Raw genomic sequence first — 17,906 nt, 5'->3', positions numbered from 1 at the left:
ACGTCATAGACGACGTCTGCTATTACAAGGTTTCGCTGCTCCGTTATCCGCACATTGTCTACCGCCCTGTTCGTGACGTTGAGATCCTAGTCTTCCCAAAGCTTTGACCTTTTTTGCTCTCTTCATGTCGTTTATACCTGTCATCGTTTATACCTGTCATTGACTTTGACGATTATAGGCAACACAATACGGAAGTAGGGGATCGTATCGTATTCGCGGATCGGCTCATGGTCGTTTAAGGGACAGGTGAACAACCTTGGAGTGGATGTAAGTGCAGAACAAGGGATACGAGCTGGAAAGAGCGTCTAGGGTGAACGAATTCGAGTAGCTGGACAATAAAAAAAAAAAGAAGAAGAGGTGACCAAAGAAGGAAAGAATATGAGCGAGAGGAACGTAGAGTAAAAGTCGGACTGTTTGCCCTGAGCTTAAACCACTGGGTTCTAGGAGGGGTTTCTGTTGCTGCTGCTGCTGCTGCTATTGAGGTATTAGTATTAATTATTAATTAATATTGATGGAACGATAGTTTTCGATCTCGTAGCATGGCTTAGCTAGCCACAAGAAGGAGGCCTTGCCTTTATAATGAGGTGCCTACAGAATCTGGATAGTTGACTCTATAGAGGCTCCCATGTCGACGCAAGCGGCTTTGACCTACGCAACGACTTGCATGGCCGGTCATCGAGGCCTCACCAGAACGGCTGCATTAAAGATACAATGCTGTTGTGAGCTTTGGCCAATTGAGCCAGCCGGGGTCGTAACATGGACAACAAATCAAGTCTGCTGATTAACTGCAAACTCCGTTTATGGAAATAAACACTGTGAAAATACCCAATGCTATAGCGACCTCCGTGGGCCTCAGACGTGGGATGAAAACAAACGACAGGCTGGGCAGAAGCAAGAGCAGGTGGAATTCTGATCACACCAATTGAGATGAAAACCGATTGCACCTTACGTGTAGTGGCCAGCCACGGCTTCCAGTTCTCAACTTTGTTGAATGGCCTGGTGAAGCCTTCAAAGTGACTCATGTCCTGGCCGGATTGCTCGTCTGGACTCGTCGGATTGGCGAGGGTCGGTCGACGCCAGCGAGGCTGTCCGGTCTGGTCTGTTTGACAGGCCGAGGCCCGGACCCACGCTAAACATACCATGTCCTTGGAGGCTTCGGCGAATTAACACATGATGCGCATAAGATATAGGATTGGGAAAGAAATTGTCCGACAAGTAGCAGATGTGATGGGTAAAAAATTGGTTGGACGGCCGCAAAGGGAAACAGAGAACGGCAAAGCTGTGCGCGACCTCGAGACCCGCGGTTTGCAGAGGGGCGGTTAGGCAGGTACCCCACTTGCCCACCAATCTCGAATCACAAATAACTAGAAGCACGGGCAGGCACCTTTGACCGGGCCGCGAATCATCGATCGGAAATGACATGTATGTATGTACATACATACATGCAATGATTCCGCTCAAGGATAATGAGAATAAATGCCTTACCTGACTTCCCTACCTTCCCACAGTGGGTCGGTCCACGGTGCACCATCATTTTTCGACTTCACCTTCTTTCTCTTGGGAACTACGGAGAACCGCAAGCGAGTCATCGTGCGAATTTGGTTATGTTTCTAACACCTTTATAATTCCCGTCAATGGCGGTCAACCACGACGTCGGCCGAGTATCTAGGTACCTTAGGTAATTAGGTACTACCTAATTATTAATAGTTCAAAAGTCGAAACAGACAAGGCCTAGGCCGACCAGCCGCACGCCTCGCATTTTGGTTGGCAGGTAAGCTATAAATAATACAAAAGTACTTACTCTATGGCGCAGCTCGTGGATCGTGTCTCCTTGACAGACATTGACCGACACACACACACACACACACACACACACACACCCCTCTCTCTTGGCCGGTCGCACACTGCTAATACAACTAATGACCAGTGCTCGTTCCTGGTGCACCGCTGCTGACCAGTCCTCGGACAGGAATCGTTTTGTCATCCGCGGTCTTGTCTTGGACCATCAATTTAGTAATAGCCGGAGCGGGAGCCGGAGCGGGAGCCGGTGCCGGTGCCGGTGCCGGTGCCTTGATATCGGTCAGCATAAGCGTGGGTGCTGCTTCGTGCCGGGGGAGGGTTGCCGGAAGAATGGTGGCCCGCACCAGCCGACGGGCGAGCGCCCGTTTGATAATAATACGAACTGTGGCTGCTGGACGGATGCGTAGAGTGGGAGGTCGAGCCGCCCTGGGGCCGGGTGGTGGTGCCATGGCTGCCACGAGCCGGCGCGGGGCGCTCGGGTAGGGTCGTCCTCTGCGGCCTGGAGGCACGGGACTGCGAGGGAGCGGCGCCAGTGCCAGTAGCGGGCGGCGGGAGAGACGGGGGTGGGGGACGCTCGGTCGACCCCGTGGGGACGTCCGGGTACTCGGCCCCTAAGCGCAGGGATTGCTCGACGGAATTGATGGCACGCTCGAGCGGTTGGTAATTTCCGGAGTAGGTTGCGCGGCACCACTTGAGCCAGTTGATGAATCGAGAGCCCTGGCAGGTCTTGGGGAGGTTGCTCATGCATCCGGCCAGCTCCTTGATCAGTTCGTCTACGGTGGGCATGGTGGTCCTCTTCTTGACCGCGTCGAAATCGTAACGCATGGCGCTGGCGTGGAGCGTGAGAGCGAGGAGCACACGGTGGATCACGGTCGTGGCCGAGGCAGCCCCGGCCTGGCGGCGGAACTCGACCGTCCCGTGCCTAGTCAGTGCTCGGAAATTGGTCGATGTGTATCTTGTTTTGTATTCGTCCGTCCGGCCAGACATCTCCCAGATAAACATGTTCAGCTGGATGTCCCGTTCATAATCGGCTGCCTTTTCGATCTTTTCAAACACCAACCCCCACGGCGTCAACCGCATAGTTGTTGGCAGCCCCGGGTTCTCCTCGATGTATTTGTACTCGTTCGTTGCGATCCTCTCGTGATTGGGCCGGGCGAAACGATTGTCGCGACGCTCGGGTGGGATGAGGTCGCAGAGAGCCTTTTCCCAGTAGATTGCCCCCTTCGCCACCCGGACGAGCTGGGGGATCGTATACTTGGCGCTCTTGTCCGGGCCGGGCGTGATGTGCACGTGGCAGGAACACTTTTGGTTGGTCCAAAATTCGAACCTGGCTCTCAACGCGTCGAAGACCTCCCGGATCTCGGACTGCCACCCTCGGGACGACGACAGGGCCGGCGAGACGATCTCGATGCCCCCTGGGGAAAAAAAAATAATGTGTCTATTAATGGCTTTGTGCTTGCGCGAGCCCTGCCCAAGGGCCTGATCTCACATCCAATGGTAAGGGAGCTTTTTTTTTGGGGGGGGGGGGGGGGGGGGGGGGAGAGGGAGGGGAATAGGGGGAGCGTCCGGAGCATGAATACGTACACCAATCTCTGGGATTATCCGGCTCCATGAGCAATTCGTCGTGGAGACTGCCGTCGGTATCGCATTTCCAAGAGTTGCTTCCTAGAGCCTCGTCGATGATGGACTTGATGATTTTCCCAGCACACTTGTTTTGGGCAAGCTTTTTTTGCTTGTTCGACTCGCTGTTCTTGAGCGAGAGGTCCCAATCTTTCCAGGCATCTGGTCTTTTCCGGTGTGCCCTGTCAAGCTCTAGCAAATGCCTTTTCCACCCATCCCAGGGTTTGACGAAGATCTCAATCTCGACGCCAAAATACGGCGCATATTTAGGACCGCTCATGGCTGCTGAAGGACGGACGGACGGAATATGAACCGAGTGTGTTTATAAGAAGAACGCCGGTAATTTAAGATGTAGACAAGTAGGCGGGCTAGTGTTAGTTAAGACAAGGTCAGAAGGAACGGACACAGGGGAGCCCCTTTTTGGCTATTTTCGCTTTGATTTCTCGTAGGATACGCGTAGTAAATGTCGTTGTTGGTTTGTTGGTGCTACTTTCGATCTGTGCAGCGTACCTGTTCACGAGTCGAAGAGTACCTATTTATACTACCGGGTGCCAAGAGCCGGCAGGGCGCACATGGTTCTGCTTATCTTTGCCCATGGAACGGAGAGACGGCTTGATACCATCCGAGGTGCCGGCCGCTCCCGGCATGGGCCGCCGTGATGTCCGAGGGGCCCACTTATCTCCGGGTCTGAACCGCCATCGCAGCATGGCTGTGGCCGCCTCTGTTCGTAAACCGCACCGCATCACATACGACCTGTTCCCTCGGGATCGAGACTGCTTGTTTGCGGTGAGACACACAACAAGTGCGTGAGTATACCTGATACAATCCTGCTGAGGGCCAGAGGTTTGGGGGCAGGGCCAGTCTCGAAACCGTCTCAGCCCGGCATTCATACGGGTGGGCGGGTACGCGACCTAGTGTACTATGTACGCCCGTTCGGAACTCATTCTGACTTTAGGGCTGATTTTGGGGATAAAGGTGGGGGTTGGGGGGGGGGGGGGGAGTGATGGGAAATCAGGGGACATCCATGGATCATGGGTTTTGGGCATGTTGCGGATGGCTGACTGTGTGGCCGGACCATGTATGTATATTAATTATATTATCATGCCTACCGCATCTCGTGCGTCAGAAGATATCTCCCGGGCCAACTGGACATGATGAAACACAAAGGTAAAGTCCGATAGGAATCCGAGTATCCGAGATTTTGCCTAGTTGGTCATGCACTCACACTTTCTCAGAGCAGAGCTGCAGAGTCGCCCAATTCATTTAATAACAAGAGACTCGCCCATCCCCGAGCTCAACGCCCAAATTCGCACAGCCATCGAAGTACCTTAGATTTGATATCAAATTCTCACCCGACATTACCTTGTTTCCGATCTGCCCGCCCACCCAGCCCAGCCCAGCCCGGCACTTCAATAAATACGCCCATCGCTTCACTCTGTTTGACGTTCTTTCCCCCAAACTCGAAACCCAACTGACCCAAACTTCCCAAGCATCATCATGTCTACTCGGCAAACTGCAGCAAACACACAGAAGCGTGCCGCCTCAACCTCCCAATCGGCATCGAAGACCCAGGATGCCGCGATCCTCGCCGAAGAAGAAAGGGAAGCTCGGTTTGCGGAACACTGGATGCAGACATTGCCGCACGCGAACGACGAGGTCACATATTATGTGGCCTTCAAGCCGGCGGGCGATCCCAGCGCGCACGACGCCGTCACGCCCGACGAGGTCGGGAGAGCCGTGGGCTCGCAGCTCAAGCTCTCTTCCGCCGACCGCGTCTCGGGCCTGTTCGACAAGATGGAGGGAGGGAAACCCCTCGGCAAAGTCGATGTCGCCCCCGTCAACGGCGACACCCTCGACATGGTCAAGGAGAAGTTCGAAGTCACACGCATCACCGTCATTCTCAAGCAGGGCGGCAAGCGCACGGCGGTAATGCCGACGGCCCGCACACACACTGCCCCTCCGGGCGGCGCTTAAGCACACTAATTACTACCCCTCGGGGCGGCGCTTTCACGATGGCTGTTATGGGCGGAATGCAAGTCAGGTTTCTTTGTGGGTACTGAGGGGCCGCCAAGCTATTGTATACTATGTAGTACATGCTATTATTATATATCGTTAGGGGCGATACGCGGGACTTTCTTCGAATCCGGTTATCTGCTGCTACGATGGTGGAGGAACGAGGCGAAGGCTGACTAGGGCCATCCTGCAGGAAGATGTGGGTGCCTGCAACCCTGGTGGGGCCGGGAACCCTACACTAGTGGGACCCGGTCCACCACAGCAGCCGAAAATGGCAGCGTTACCCAGCCAAATCGAGCAATCAGGAAAAACTGAACAATGTCATTTCATGCCTCACCCCGTCACGTCGCTGCCATGGACGACCCAAGCGCCTCCAAGTAGTCGTCAGGTTGCACAATTTGCAGAGATGTCTTTGAACGGGGCTCTACGGAGTGTCTTTCGACCGTCACAACCCAGATGACGTACACGCAGATCATCGATGGTTTTCTAATCGCAAGCTTTTCGCCCGCAACTGCTCGAAATGGTCGCATTTGCACTCGATCAGCTCGCCGTCGTGTCTGACGGGCTTGGACATTCTGCAGCAGCGCGACGAATGGACCTGCGAAACCCACCTAATTAACTGATACCTACCCTGAGTCGATCCTGGAGCCTTGCCCTGCCTCCTCTATTCTTCCCACGCTCGAATTCAGGTTCGTCAGATTATTCTGAACGGAATACCAAACATGGTTGGCTGCTGGGCGAAGGGCCTATTCTGGGCGGTCTTTGTAATCACTTTTCGACGGGGGAGCATCTGGAGACCAGACGAGTCTCGGTCAACCACGTCTGCACAATCCCCTGTCTCCCAAGCTTCCAAGCCTTCCCAGATATCAACTAATGACGTGATGTTGGAGTGCTGCAGGGATATTCCTCCATCCCTACCGCGTCGAAGCCACCCCTTTGAAGGTTCATCCGGGCGAACAAGAAGCACAATGCTCCACTTCTTTGCAAAACACCGAAGCCCTCCTCCGGGTGGACAGGTCGCATCGGATCAGCCGGTGCTGGAGAAAGGTAAGGCCTCTCCTATTGCCTTGCGGGAAACAAGGAGATGATGGACATACAAAAATCACCATCCGAACAAGGAAACACCACAAGGCCCTTTGCGATCCCGTCAACGTGTGACGGAACCAAAACGGAGAACCGGCTCCCGTTAACTAGGGAACCAACACCAGAATGGTAGGCTATAAGGCCATACAACAACGTGTGAATAAGACTCGCGTATACGGACCTACCCACCCGGAAACGGCCGGGGCTACTGTAGGCCGTCAGCCAGCAGCACTGCCACTGGGCTGAAGAGCCTAAAGCGGGGACTTTGCTTACGCTGACTGACTTGTGACCTGGCGCCAAAGGAAAGATAGTCTGCACTGCCCGACTACGACTCCGGGAATGATGTTCAGAACAAGGAAATTCTCATTGTATCCGTAAATGTCAGAGATCTGTCAACACGGGAGAAAGCATCAATCAGGAGAGCCTTATTTAAATATGCCGGCCAGTCCCCTTTTTGATTTTCGTGTCCTTCCCACACGGCCGTTATCCCTATTTATAAGGAGTAGGCACAGAATCAACCGAGAACGGAACAACGTCTTACCTCGGTACCTAGACGTAATTAAAAGGCACCATGGCAGCAGCATACGCGCTCCCACCACTTCCGCAGCCACTCGTCCTGTTCAGCCACATGATGGCCCAGCAGTCGGTGACGCTCGTGCTCAAGGAGAGGGCGTTTGACGACTTCCACATCAAGGGCCTGGACGGGGCTCGCTGGATGCACGTCGAGGGCAAGATCGCGTCGCTGCACGGCCGCAAGAAGGTCTACGACTTCCAGGGGGTCAACCTGTTCGACATTATCAAGGAGCACTTCCACCTTCACGCCACCTTTTCCTGCGAGGACGCGAACCAGAGGCAGTACATGCAGGTCAAGAGCAAGTTTAAGCGTACGTCTTTTTTTTGGTTTTATTTTCTCTTCTTTGCATTTTCGTTACGTTGAAGAAGAAGAACGCGGCATTCCTGCCACACATCCAACCCTCCATCCGCCGCCGCCCTGGATTATTATTATTATTATGCAAACAGCTTCGAGTAATTACCAACTAAATAAATAATCGGGCAAAATTAATTAACAATTGTCTTTTTTCCAAAACAGTCCTGGGCTCCGAGGCCAACGCGACCTTCACGACGGCGGCCGGCGTCCCCGCGACGATGACCATGCGCGGCAACTGGTTCGACACGTCGGCCGACATCGTCGACGCGGCCACGGGCGCCGTCGTCGCCCGCGTCGACCGCAAGCTCTTCAACGCCCGCGAGCTCCTGCTCGGCCACCAGACCTACCACGTCACCATCGCTCCCGGCGCCGACATCGCCCTCGTCGTGGCCATGTGCGTCTGCCTCGACGAGAAGCGGAACGAGCGCTGAGAACTGTTTTTTTTTGTTGTTTATTTTTCTCTTCTTTTTTCTTCTTTCCCTGGTAGCGGTATTATGGCGCTTCATTTGTTTATGAAGTGGCGGTGTATTATTGGTTGGCACATTGTTGGATGTTTGGCTTCTCTTCTTTATTTCTACGCGCGTATAATTATACCCCTTGGAAGTTTATCCCCCCCCCCCAACATAATGCAATGCACCCTGCGCGGTAATAATGAGGCGTTCAGACCTCAAAAGAGCACAGACAGCATGCTGCGGTCAAGTCAATTTTCGTCCTCCATGCTGTCATCATCCGACTCTTCGTCATCTCCGGAATCCGTCATCAGCCAGTCGTCTTCGTTCCCCTCGACATCCGTGCAAGTACTCGGAGCACAATCGAGATCCGAAAACCGACCGCCCAAGGTAGTTCTTGGCGCGGATGTCGGGATCTTGACATGCATGTCAGTTACAGACTGGTATGTATTATGTACTATCCGCTATTAAATGATGTATCATTTACGGTACAGTACATTCGGTACGGTCTATTAGTTCATCAGGCCAAAGAAGCGGAGCATGACGGCCTCGTTGACCGGGGCGATGTGGCCGACGCCGTCGCCAAAGAAGCCCTGCAGCTGGGTGCCGTCGCCGTAGACCTCCTGGGTGTACTCGGCCGAGGGCACGCCCTTGTTGGTCTGGGTCAGCTGGAGGCCGAGGACGTCGGCCCACTGGGCGAGGGCCTGGTGGGCGCACTCGGGACGGACGAGGAAGTCGGCGTTGCCGTGGAAGATCTGCATGCGCGGGCGGCGGCCGTCGTAGCCCGGGAACGAGTTGCGCGCCAGGTCCCCCCACTCGCGCGCCGACCGCTGGATCCGGCCCTGCGCGCACGTCTGGTTGGGCGAGAAGGGCGTCGCCGAGTCGGCCCCGAGGAAGCACGCGTGCGCCACCCCGGAGAAGGCCGCGCCCGCCTCGAACACGTCCGGGTACGAGCCCGCCAGCACGTTGGTCATCATGGCCCCCGACGAGCCCCCCATGACGTACACCCTCGACGCGTCGCCGTTGTGCTGCTTCAGCGCGTACTTGACCATGCTCACGATGCCCCCGGCGTCGCCCCCGCCGTTGTGTGTCAGGCTGGCCGGGTTCTGGACGTCCCAGCACTGTTGGCAAAGAAAGAATATCGAGGAAGAAGATAATTATGGTTAGCAAGGGTAGAACTCTATATGTAATCCCGCAAGCAAAAAAAAAAAAAAAAACAGCAAAAACCAAAAAAAGACGTACGTTGCTCATCTTGGTCGTGCCGGCGTAGATGAGGATGAACCCAAGCTGGTCCGCGTACGACGGGAGGCGTGTCTGCGAGTACCATCCCTGAGCCGATCCTCCACAGGGATGCAGCTGATCGACAACAAAGTCAGCGGTCACCACTCAATCCAACTCAACACATAATAATATTAATCAAGCCTGTTGACTTACAGCAACGATGATGGCGGGCGAGGCCGCAACTTTGTCCGGAACGTACTCATACATCTGCAGACCGGTCGGATTGTCGCCAAAGTTGGTCACCGGCTGCAGTGACGCGCCCGCGGCCAGGCCGGCCATGGGGGCCATCTTGGTGAGCGATCGCAGGAGACGCATGGTGGGCGGTGGGCGGCGGGCGGTGGGCGGTGCTCGAACGCCAGTGTCCGATAATTATGGGCTAGGTATATTATGAATTGGATGGTGGCGAGTGCACGAGGGCAATCAAACAGTGCTCTGCTTTACCAATGTTTAAGTCTGTTCCTCGTCTTCACATCAGCAGCAGCGAGCGCCGCGCCCTTCCTTACTTAAGTATCAGCAACGTAACGGCGTCGTTGGTGTATTCACGGACTTGGCCTCGGAGGAGAAGAAGGAGGAGAGGAGGAGGAGGCTCGATTTGCACGCCATAGGGCCACGGCAGTGGTTTCGGCCGGTTGAAGTGGCCGATCAGGGGTTGGCGAAGGTCGTGCTCCGAGCCGAAACTGGTAATCGCTCGGAGTTCCAGGTAGCCGGGCGCTGCAGACAATTTAACCTGCACGGGGCCCGCCAACTCGGCTCTGAGACGCGGAAACGACGACGGCCAAAGGCGTGGTCAGCTCCAGAGATGACCAGGAGCCGAACTTGCTTGCCGTGACTCGAGCCCCCTCTCACAATAAGAAACTCCAACAGCCCTTCAACAGTGCTACAGTGCTACGTAGCCCTCGCTAATTATTTCACCCGCATAGTGGGCGGGGATGTCTGCCTTTCATCGGAACCGTCTTACATTAGTGGGTACGGAACGCAGATCTCGGGCGCCCTAGCTCGCCCCGGGACGCATCTTCATGACAACATTCAATGCCATGTCCTGGAACTCCGCAGCCTGCGCCGTCTAATTATCCTTGCGCGCTTCCGAGTCCCAATGCCGAGTAACCGCAGCAACAACCCCCAATCACTTTAGCCCAGGTTTTACGGCATTCGTTAATTAGAGAGTACCGTTACTGCCAAGCCATGAAATAATTATGCTCGAGAAACCGGAGGATGTTCCCTAGATTGGTGCTCAGCGGAGAGAGCTATTGCGCGCCCCAGGCAGAAAACGTTTGTAGCACTCCGGCAACTATTCTCATCATATAGCACCGTCAATCCTTCACCAGCATGCCAAAGGACTGTATAATATCTTTGACATAAACTTGGGCCATCATTCTTGCAACACGAGGATGGGCTGAACCCTTTGTTTCCCTCTTGCCCACCATTTAATACGTTCTACAACCAATCTTTGGCAACATAGCAAGGACCAAGAGAAGCAAAGATGGCCCGGCACCTTCTCGTTCGACTAATAGTTGCCACAGTGGCTATCACGGTGGCCTCTCTCCGCGGCGTCACGGCCGGCACGCCGTCGCCGGGATGCGGGAAGACGCCGACGCCGATCACGGACGGGTCCGCCACGACTCCCCTGACGCTGACCTCCAACGGCAAGACGCGGCGGTCCTACGTCAAGCTTCCCGACGACTACGACAACAGCCACCCGTACCCGGCTCATCTTCACGTTGCACGCCCTCGGCGGGACCGCCCAGCAGGTCACCGCCGGGACGGGCGGCTACCTGTCGTTTTATCGCCGTTTGTACGATGTTATAATTATCGTCTGCACATGCAGATTATGACTGAAAATAAGTTCCGGTTCGTCTTGCTCGACTTTCGGCGCGCTAATTAAGTAATGAAGAAGACTTGGAGCTTAATATGCTGTCGATAAGAAGGTTCTGCTGGTCCCAACTGCAAGCCAGACAAGCCTTTCCCTATTTCCGAAACCCGACTCTGTGTATTTTCTCCTTCGTGGGCCGTTCCTCCTTCGGGTGTGTTGATGGTGGCGATGTTGGGCGCTAGCCTTCACGGTTATTCGACTTTCCGCAGAGCAATCATTATCGGAACTGCTTTTGGGCTCCGCCAAAACGGCAGCCTAGCCACGTACCAAGCAATCAAGAGCATTTGTACTGTACATAGTTGATTACATGGGTTCATAAGGTACCGACGGAGTAGAGCCAAGGCAAACGAGTGGAATAATTTCATGCTCCAGAGACCGAGCACAGAGCCAACTCACGCGCGCGATTCGATCCCAGCCAGGAAGTTGCCCCCGATTGTCTTTCTTACCCTCTTGGCCGAGTTGCTCGAGCACGTCGGAAGTGCAGCGTAGGTAGGCGGCTTCGCAGATCGACTTGGATTTGTATGAAAAGCATCAAGTCCTTTCCCGATAGCATTCTCCTTGATGATACTTAAATGTGTTTAGACTGCCGTCTGCAACTGCGGTTGGTCTGCCATTGCAGATGGCATGCTCCCTAGTAATCCGTATGAGGAAGCGGAGGTTCTCACGGTCTATATTAGTCAGCTATGGCTGGATGGCATGACATCCAGTGGTTCAGCCAATCACAGGTCGTGAACGATGCCGCCCGCCAAGGAACGCCTGGAAGGGTCCTTATAACTACGAAGTACATCTGTACTCCGTACAAGTAATCCATCTGTAGTGGACTTCATTCCACCACATCTCCTTCAGAGGACATTTTTCAAGATTCGCAACGGCTCCCAATTCTCGTGCTTTCCATGTGACCAGGTAATCCCCTCGCTCTCAAAGAAAAACCCGTGTATTTGACTGCCAGCACGGATCACTCCAGAGGAGCCGTTTGCGACGCGCAAGTGTTCCCTCTTAAGTCCTATTTTGACCTTGGCACGTGGCTGGATCGCTTTTTCCATTTTGGGGCATGCCGGCCATGAGTACCGGGGGGAAGGAACGAATTCGCTCCGCGCCAGCTCCGCGCAGGAACTGTACAACGCAATCTGTTCTGATCTCGACTTTTTTTTTATGCCACGAACAATATTCCCGGCGGACTATTTACCCTTCCAAATCGCTGGCGCGGTCTCAACTGCCGCTAAGGTTAGTTCGCCCTTGCCCGGCGCCAGTTGGAGGCAAGCCGGTTCGGGATTCCTAATCAGGCAAAGCCGAGTCCGTCGGCTGTGGAGATTTCACGGCGCCGATCTCTAGGCATTCGTCATAGTCGCACTACTCCGCATTTTCCTTGGAGTTTCCGCTCCCGGTGACTCGGGCGGCGCGGTCAATGACCGGGCACGGCACGGCCGGGTCAGGTAACCTCTGCCGGCCCGTTGGATTCGTGCGCTGACTGGTTCGCTGTGGGCAGCGGAAGGCGTGATGGAACCAGGAGTGGACCGGAGTGGGCAAAAAAGGAGGGGCCAACCAACTGCGGGTAAGAAGCAGGCAAGAATGAAGCGAGCAGGATTGGCCCGTCTGATCGGCGTCATGACTTCTCCATGCTATTCCCCATCCTGTCCCTGAATTTCCCCAACTTTTTTTAATCCATTCCCCGCCACTCAGAATACTCAGAATATCCGGAGCCCCTCATCATGGCCCTTGCTTGCCCACAATTCCCCACAAACCATGCAAGCGGCTGAGGGACACGGTCCAGCTCGTCGAACACCGTATGGAAGTCTGCAAGGTGCATGCATCGATGATCCCAGCCAACCCCGGGTTTGTGTAACTACAAGTGCTACGTTAGACCAGGGGAAAGCGAGCCGGCCAGGCAATGGATGTCTCTCGCCTCCTCGTGTCTCGCACTGCGCCGGCAGGTACATAAAAAGCCGACGTCCGGCCTCCGTGCAAGTCCGCATGCATCCTTCCTCTCCCCGTGTCTCTCAGGTGCTGAACCTCCGGGTCGCGTGTTTCCTCGAGACTCATCATCAGAAAGGGGCCGGTCAGCTGCCACGACGAGGGCTATCTCCATCATAGGTAGTCATCCGCCATGAAGAAGTTTCTCGGGCTCAGGGGCCAGGCCCTCAACCTGGCCGTGGGCACCATAGCAGGATGCGACTTTCTCCTCTTTGGTTACGGTAAGCAAAGCCGCCTCGTCCACCCATGGCCATGGATCTTGTCCGTCACTTACACGCCGCACCCGGAACAGACCAGGGGGTCATGGGCGGCATATTGACTCTCAAGGTCTTCCTCGACGCCTTCCCCATGATCAACCCCGAAGCTGCCGGCCTTAGCCACGATGAGTCGTCGACACGTTCCACCTACCAAGGCATTGCCGTTGCCTCGTACAACCTGGGTTGCTTCCTCGGCGCCATCATCACCATCTTCATCGGGAACCCTCTCGGGCGCAAGCGCGTCATCATGCTCGGCACCTCCGTCATGGTTATCGGCGCCATCCTGCAGGCCAGCTCCACCACCCTCCCGCAGTTTATCGTTGGCAGAATCATCACCGGTCTAGGCAACGGCGGCAATACATCCACGGTATGCTTTCGGAGGCAGTCCCCGCTAAAGAAAAAAATTCCTCAGGGATGTCTGGGGAAGGAAGGAAGAAGATGATCGCTAATAACAACCCCCCCCTTTTTTTTTTCTTCCCCTCTTCCCAGGTCCCCACATGGCAGTCAGAAACGTCCAAAGCGCACAAGCGCGGCAAGATGGTCATGATCGAAGGCGCCCTCATCACGTGCGGCATCATGATCAGCTACTGGATCGACCTGGGCCTGTCCTTCGCCCCGGGTTCCGTCGCCTGGCGCTTCCCGCTCGCCTTCCAGATCTTCTTCTGCGTCATCATCCTCGCCTTCATCCCCTTCCTGCCCGAGTCCCCGCGCTGGCTCATCCTCAAGGGTCGCGAGGACGAGGCTAGGGAGGTGATTGCCGCGCTCGAGGACACCGACACGTCGGACCGCATCGTCGAGAACGAGTTCCTCGCCATCAAGGAGACCGTCCTGGAGATGTCCAAGGGCACCTTCCGCGACCTCTTCACCATGGACAAGAACCGCAACCTACACCGCACCCTGCTGGCGTATTTCAACCAGGTCTTCCAGCAGATCAGCGGCATCAACCTGATTACCTACTATGCGTGAGTCACCGAGAATTATCTATGTTTCACCCCTCTTAATTATTATCAAACTGCTAACATGATGTGACACCAGGGCTGTCATCTACAAGGGCCTCGGCATGTCCGATTTCCTCTCCCGCCTGCTCGCGGCACTCAACGGGACGGAATACTTCCTGGCCTCGTGGCCGGCCGTCTTCCTGGTCGAGCGGGTCGGACGGCGCAACCTGATGCTCTTCGGCGCCGTCGGGCAGGCGGCGACCATGGCCATCCTGGCGGGGGTAAATTCGCGGCAGGAGACGGGCTTCCAGATCGCCGGCATCGTCTTCCTCTTCGTCTTCAACACCTTCTTCGCCGTCGGCTGGCTCGGCATGACGTGGCTGTACCCGGCCGAGATCGTGCCGCTGCGGATCCGCGCGCCCGCCAACGCGCTGTCGACGAGCGCCAACTGGATCTTCAACTTCTTGGTCGTCATGATCACTCCGGTCGCCTTCAACAACATCGGCTACCAGACCTACATCATCTTCGCCGTCATCAACGCCTTCATGGTGCCCTGCGTCTACTTCTTCTACCCCGAGACGGCCTACCGCTCGCTCGAGGAGATGGACAACATCTTCCACAAGGTCGCAGACGGCTGGAAGGGCGTCTTCACTGTCGTGCACCAGGCCAACGTCGAGCCGCGCTGGTACGGCAAGAACGGCGAGCTCCTGGTAGACTACCAGCAGACCGAGGAACACAGGCGTCATCTGCAGCAGGAAGGCGCCGTGACGGCCTCCGAAAAGAGGTCTGTCGAGGGCGCCGGGAGCGGGAGCGGGAGCGGTGATGTGAAGCAAGACGAGTACAAGGAGTGCTGATGGGGCATGGAGAGAGTGTGGCAAATACGGGGGTGCGGAATGGGGATAATTAGAAATCGTTGGTGTGAATAGATAATTAATACCCAGGAACAGGCGTGAAGAAGCTAGAGCGACATGGCTCTGTTTTGGAGATAAAGCGGAGGAAATAAGCAGACACGCGGTCTGGAAATAGACAAGCGACTTACTTTAATTATACAACCTGCTACGTGAGCCAACCTGTCCCCCCCCCCCCCTTTCCTCTACCAATGTTATATTGAAGCGACGACAGATATACATCTATAATGGAATGTAAGGAGCCTAGGACGCCCAATTAGATCTTGAAGGAGTTAGGCATCGGAGTTAATAAACTTTGATGAACTTGAGAGAACTAGTAAACGCCATATGTCTAATTAATACGCAGTAACAATATCGCTTCTTATCTCTGTTTCTCTCTCCTCTCCCTCTCTTTCTCCCTTTCGTTTTCTCCTCGCTTCTTCTGTTTCCTTTCTTAAACTCCTGCCTACAACAGCCTGGTCGGCACCTCAACCACTTGGTAAGTGAGGGATGACTCGAATGCGACGTTATCGCGATTTAGGTGTGTCGGCAGCTGCCGTTTTGGGGAGGTCACAATGAACTGCCGTACTAGCTGCCGTCTCATCGGCGCGGGGAACGGTTGATACCGACCTACCTAAAATTTAATTAATTACCTCAGATACCGAGGCCAGCGTCTTGGCGATTCGATTCGACTCTACCAAGGCAAAGCTAGCCAACGACCTAGTTTCTGCGCACCGTACTAGTGTATGCGTGGACATAGGTACGCGGTAATTAGAACATGCATACTATGTACCTACGCAGCAGGTAGTATTAACCGGCTTACGTACGTATGTCCAAAATCAACCATCGTCAAAGGGGGCCGCTCGAATCTAAGCCTTGGCAACTCGGGGAAAAGTTCCTTATCTCGGTATTGTTTTTTACATACTAATAGCTAAAATGTGCTGTGCCTCGGTGCCTCAAGTGAGGGGCGAGGGATGCCGGCATTTGGCGCAGACCAGTGGGCCATGCGACTACAATGCTCCGTAGCATGTGTATATTATGTATGTACATACATACTCCTGCCCCAGACCACCTTCTCAGATCTGAATCTACCCCGGACTTAAATTTCCTTGGTATATATGTACTTGGCAGACTCACCCACCGTCCCAGGCACTCCGACCATGAATTTCGTTCACGTGTGTTGTGTAGTTACGGTATGCGAATGTCCATACATAATTAAGGAAAAAAGGGGGCAGCGAGATCCCGGCGAACAAGAGCGCCCCCCCCCCCCCCAACACTACGGCCCGGCCCCAGATTCGCCGACGCTCCCGATCCAATCAGGAAGGACATGGAGGCACCTCGACTGAGGATCGTGTGGCCGAGGTCGCATCGCAGATAGAGACAAAAGCCAATCTGGCTCTAGGGGGGGTTCCTCTGTCGATCGACCTTCCAGAATCCGACATGGCGTCCGAGCAGCGGAGGCAGGTTATGCTACGACGTATTAATCCGGGATAGCAATTGAAGAGGGCGCGATTTTGAGGTTGGTTTGAAAGTGAGAAGCGAGAATAGAGAGTGAGGGGGGGAGGGGAGGAAGGGGGTTCCAGGGGAGAAACGTTATTTATCTTTCAAACGGTTTGTTTATTTTATCTATATAAAGACTAATATCTCAATTGTCTTCCCTCTCCTTTGTCTTCCCGTCTCCTCGGAGCCTAATTAATTACAGCAGCAGCCTGGCCAGCCCCGTCATCCATTCTCTTGGGTCAATTCAGAGTTCACATTCTCGGGTCTGACACGTCAAGTCGACTTTCCTCTCTGCCCATCATGCGTTTCACCCCCCTTGCCCTTGCCGCGGCTGCGGTCCACGGCGTCGTCGCCGCCCCGCCGCGCGAGACTCGGCCAGCGCCAGTCCAGCAGCGCGCCTTTGCCTGCGGCGCTCCCGAGCCGGACGCCGAGCACATCAAGATCTCGCAGCAGTTCGCCGCCCAGGAGGCCGAGTTCCTTGCCTCGGGCAACCTGAGCGCCCAAGCCACCATCACGGTCGACGTCTACTTCCACGTCGTGGCCAGGTCGACCTCCCTGAGCGGCGGCTACATCCCCGTATGCCAGTGATGACCATTCTTTTCTCGGCAGAGGGAGGAAGGAGAACTAAAAAGACAGAGCTGACCTTGTCAAACCGAGTAAACAGGACAGCCAGCTGGACGCGCAGCTGCAGGTGCTCAACACGGCGTACGCGCCGTACGGGTTCCAGTTCGTGCACAAGGGGACGACGCGGACGGTCAACGCCGACTGGGCGGACGACACCCGGGGGTACGAGATGACGATGAAGCGGTCGCTGCGGCAGGGCAGCTACTCGGCGCTCAACCTCTACTTCCTGTACGAGATGGGAGACAACCTCGGGTACTGCTACTTCCCCGAGGCGGGCGGCGCCACGGCCGGGTCGACGGCGCGCATCCGCGACGGCTGCACCATCCTCTACAGCACCGTCCCCGGCGGCAGCGCCACCAACTACAACCTCGGCCACACCGCCACCCACGAGACCGGCCACTGGTTCGGCCTCTACCACACCTTCCAGGGCGGCTGCTCCGGCAACGGCGACTACGTCGACGACACCCCGGCCCAGGCCAGCCCCAGCAGCGGCTGCCCTGTCGGCCGCGACTCGTGCCCCAGCAACCCCGGCCTCGACCCCATCCACAACTACATGGACTACTCGATCGAGTCAGTGCCCCCCCTTTAACTCTATTTTTTCTTCCCTCTTTTCACCACTCTTCCTTCCCCTCCCTCTCCAGTGCATATAATAATGTATGTATGCTAACTCCCTCCCCCCCCCCCC

General features: G+C 55.4%; 7 protein-coding genes across 7 annotated transcripts; 5 read left to right on the top strand and 2 right to left on the bottom strand.

Annotated features, from left to right (window-relative positions):
* Positions 1–1,752: 1,752 nt before the first annotated feature.
* On the bottom strand, positions 1,753–3,700 carry P884DRAFT_332612 (putative amidoligase enzyme-domain-containing protein; the record flags this gene model as incomplete). Its single annotated transcript, XM_069445800.1, has 3 exons — positions 1,753–2,069; positions 2,184–3,215; positions 3,385–3,700. The coding sequence occupies 3 exons, from the start codon at positions 3,698–3,700 to the stop codon at positions 2,011–2,013; spliced, it is 1,407 nt and encodes a 468-aa protein (XP_069293829.1). The 3' UTR covers positions 1,753–2,010.
* A 1,217-nt stretch (positions 3,701–4,917) lies between these two features.
* P884DRAFT_303231 (uncharacterized protein) lies at positions 4,918–5,394 on the top strand (the record flags this gene model as incomplete). Its single annotated transcript, XM_069445010.1, has 1 exon — positions 4,918–5,394. The coding sequence occupies one exon, from the start codon at positions 4,918–4,920 to the stop codon at positions 5,392–5,394; it is 477 nt and encodes a 158-aa protein (XP_069293828.1).
* Positions 5,395–7,087: 1,693 nt separating this feature from the next.
* On the top strand, positions 7,088–7,875 carry P884DRAFT_211205 (tubby C-terminal-like domain-containing protein; the record flags this gene model as incomplete). The annotated part of the gene is made up of 2 exons (XM_069439069.1): positions 7,088–7,400; positions 7,607–7,875. 2 exons carry the CDS (start codon positions 7,088–7,090, stop codon positions 7,873–7,875), a joined length of 582 nt encoding a protein of 193 aa, XP_069293827.1.
* A 530-nt stretch (positions 7,876–8,405) lies between these two features.
* Positions 8,406–9,489, bottom strand: P884DRAFT_211291 (ferulic acid esterase; the record flags this gene model as incomplete). The annotated part of the gene is made up of 3 exons (XM_069439077.1): positions 8,406–9,014; positions 9,136–9,249; positions 9,328–9,489. The coding sequence occupies 3 exons, from the start codon at positions 9,487–9,489 to the stop codon at positions 8,406–8,408; spliced, it is 885 nt and encodes a 294-aa protein (XP_069293826.1).
* Positions 9,490–10,654: 1,165 nt separating this feature from the next.
* Positions 10,655–11,292, top strand: P884DRAFT_317548 (uncharacterized protein; the record flags this gene model as incomplete). The annotated part of the gene is made up of 2 exons (XM_069445317.1): positions 10,655–10,966; positions 11,018–11,292. The coding sequence occupies 2 exons, from the start codon at positions 10,655–10,657 to the stop codon at positions 11,054–11,056; spliced, it is 351 nt and encodes a 116-aa protein (XP_069293825.1). The 3' UTR covers positions 11,057–11,292.
* Positions 11,293–12,764: 1,472 nt separating this feature from the next.
* On the top strand, positions 12,765–15,275 carry P884DRAFT_294933 (general substrate transporter). The gene is made up of 4 exons (XM_069444307.1): positions 12,765–13,236; positions 13,308–13,639; positions 13,762–14,234; positions 14,308–15,275. The coding sequence occupies exons 1-4, from the start codon at positions 13,149–13,151 to the stop codon at positions 15,062–15,064; spliced, it is 1,650 nt and encodes a 549-aa protein (XP_069293824.1). The 5' UTR covers positions 12,765–13,148; the 3' UTR covers positions 15,065–15,275.
* A 1,622-nt stretch (positions 15,276–16,897) lies between these two features.
* On the top strand, positions 16,898–17,810 carry P884DRAFT_211260 (metalloprotease; the record flags this gene model as incomplete). Its single annotated transcript, XM_069439075.1, has 2 exons — positions 16,898–17,173; positions 17,262–17,810. 2 exons carry the CDS (start codon positions 16,898–16,900, stop codon positions 17,808–17,810), a joined length of 825 nt encoding a protein of 274 aa, XP_069293823.1.
* Positions 17,811–17,906: the final 96 nt, after the last annotated feature.

The sequence above is a fragment of the Thermothelomyces heterothallicus genome (genome assembly GCF_042370625.1).
Source record: "Thermothelomyces heterothallicus CBS 202.75 unplaced genomic scaffold P884_scaffold_35, whole genome shotgun sequence".
Taxonomy (NCBI): Eukaryota; Fungi; Ascomycota; class Sordariomycetes; order Sordariales; family Chaetomiaceae; genus Thermothelomyces; species Thermothelomyces heterothallicus.
This window is presented reverse-complemented; position numbering and strand designations above follow the sequence as displayed.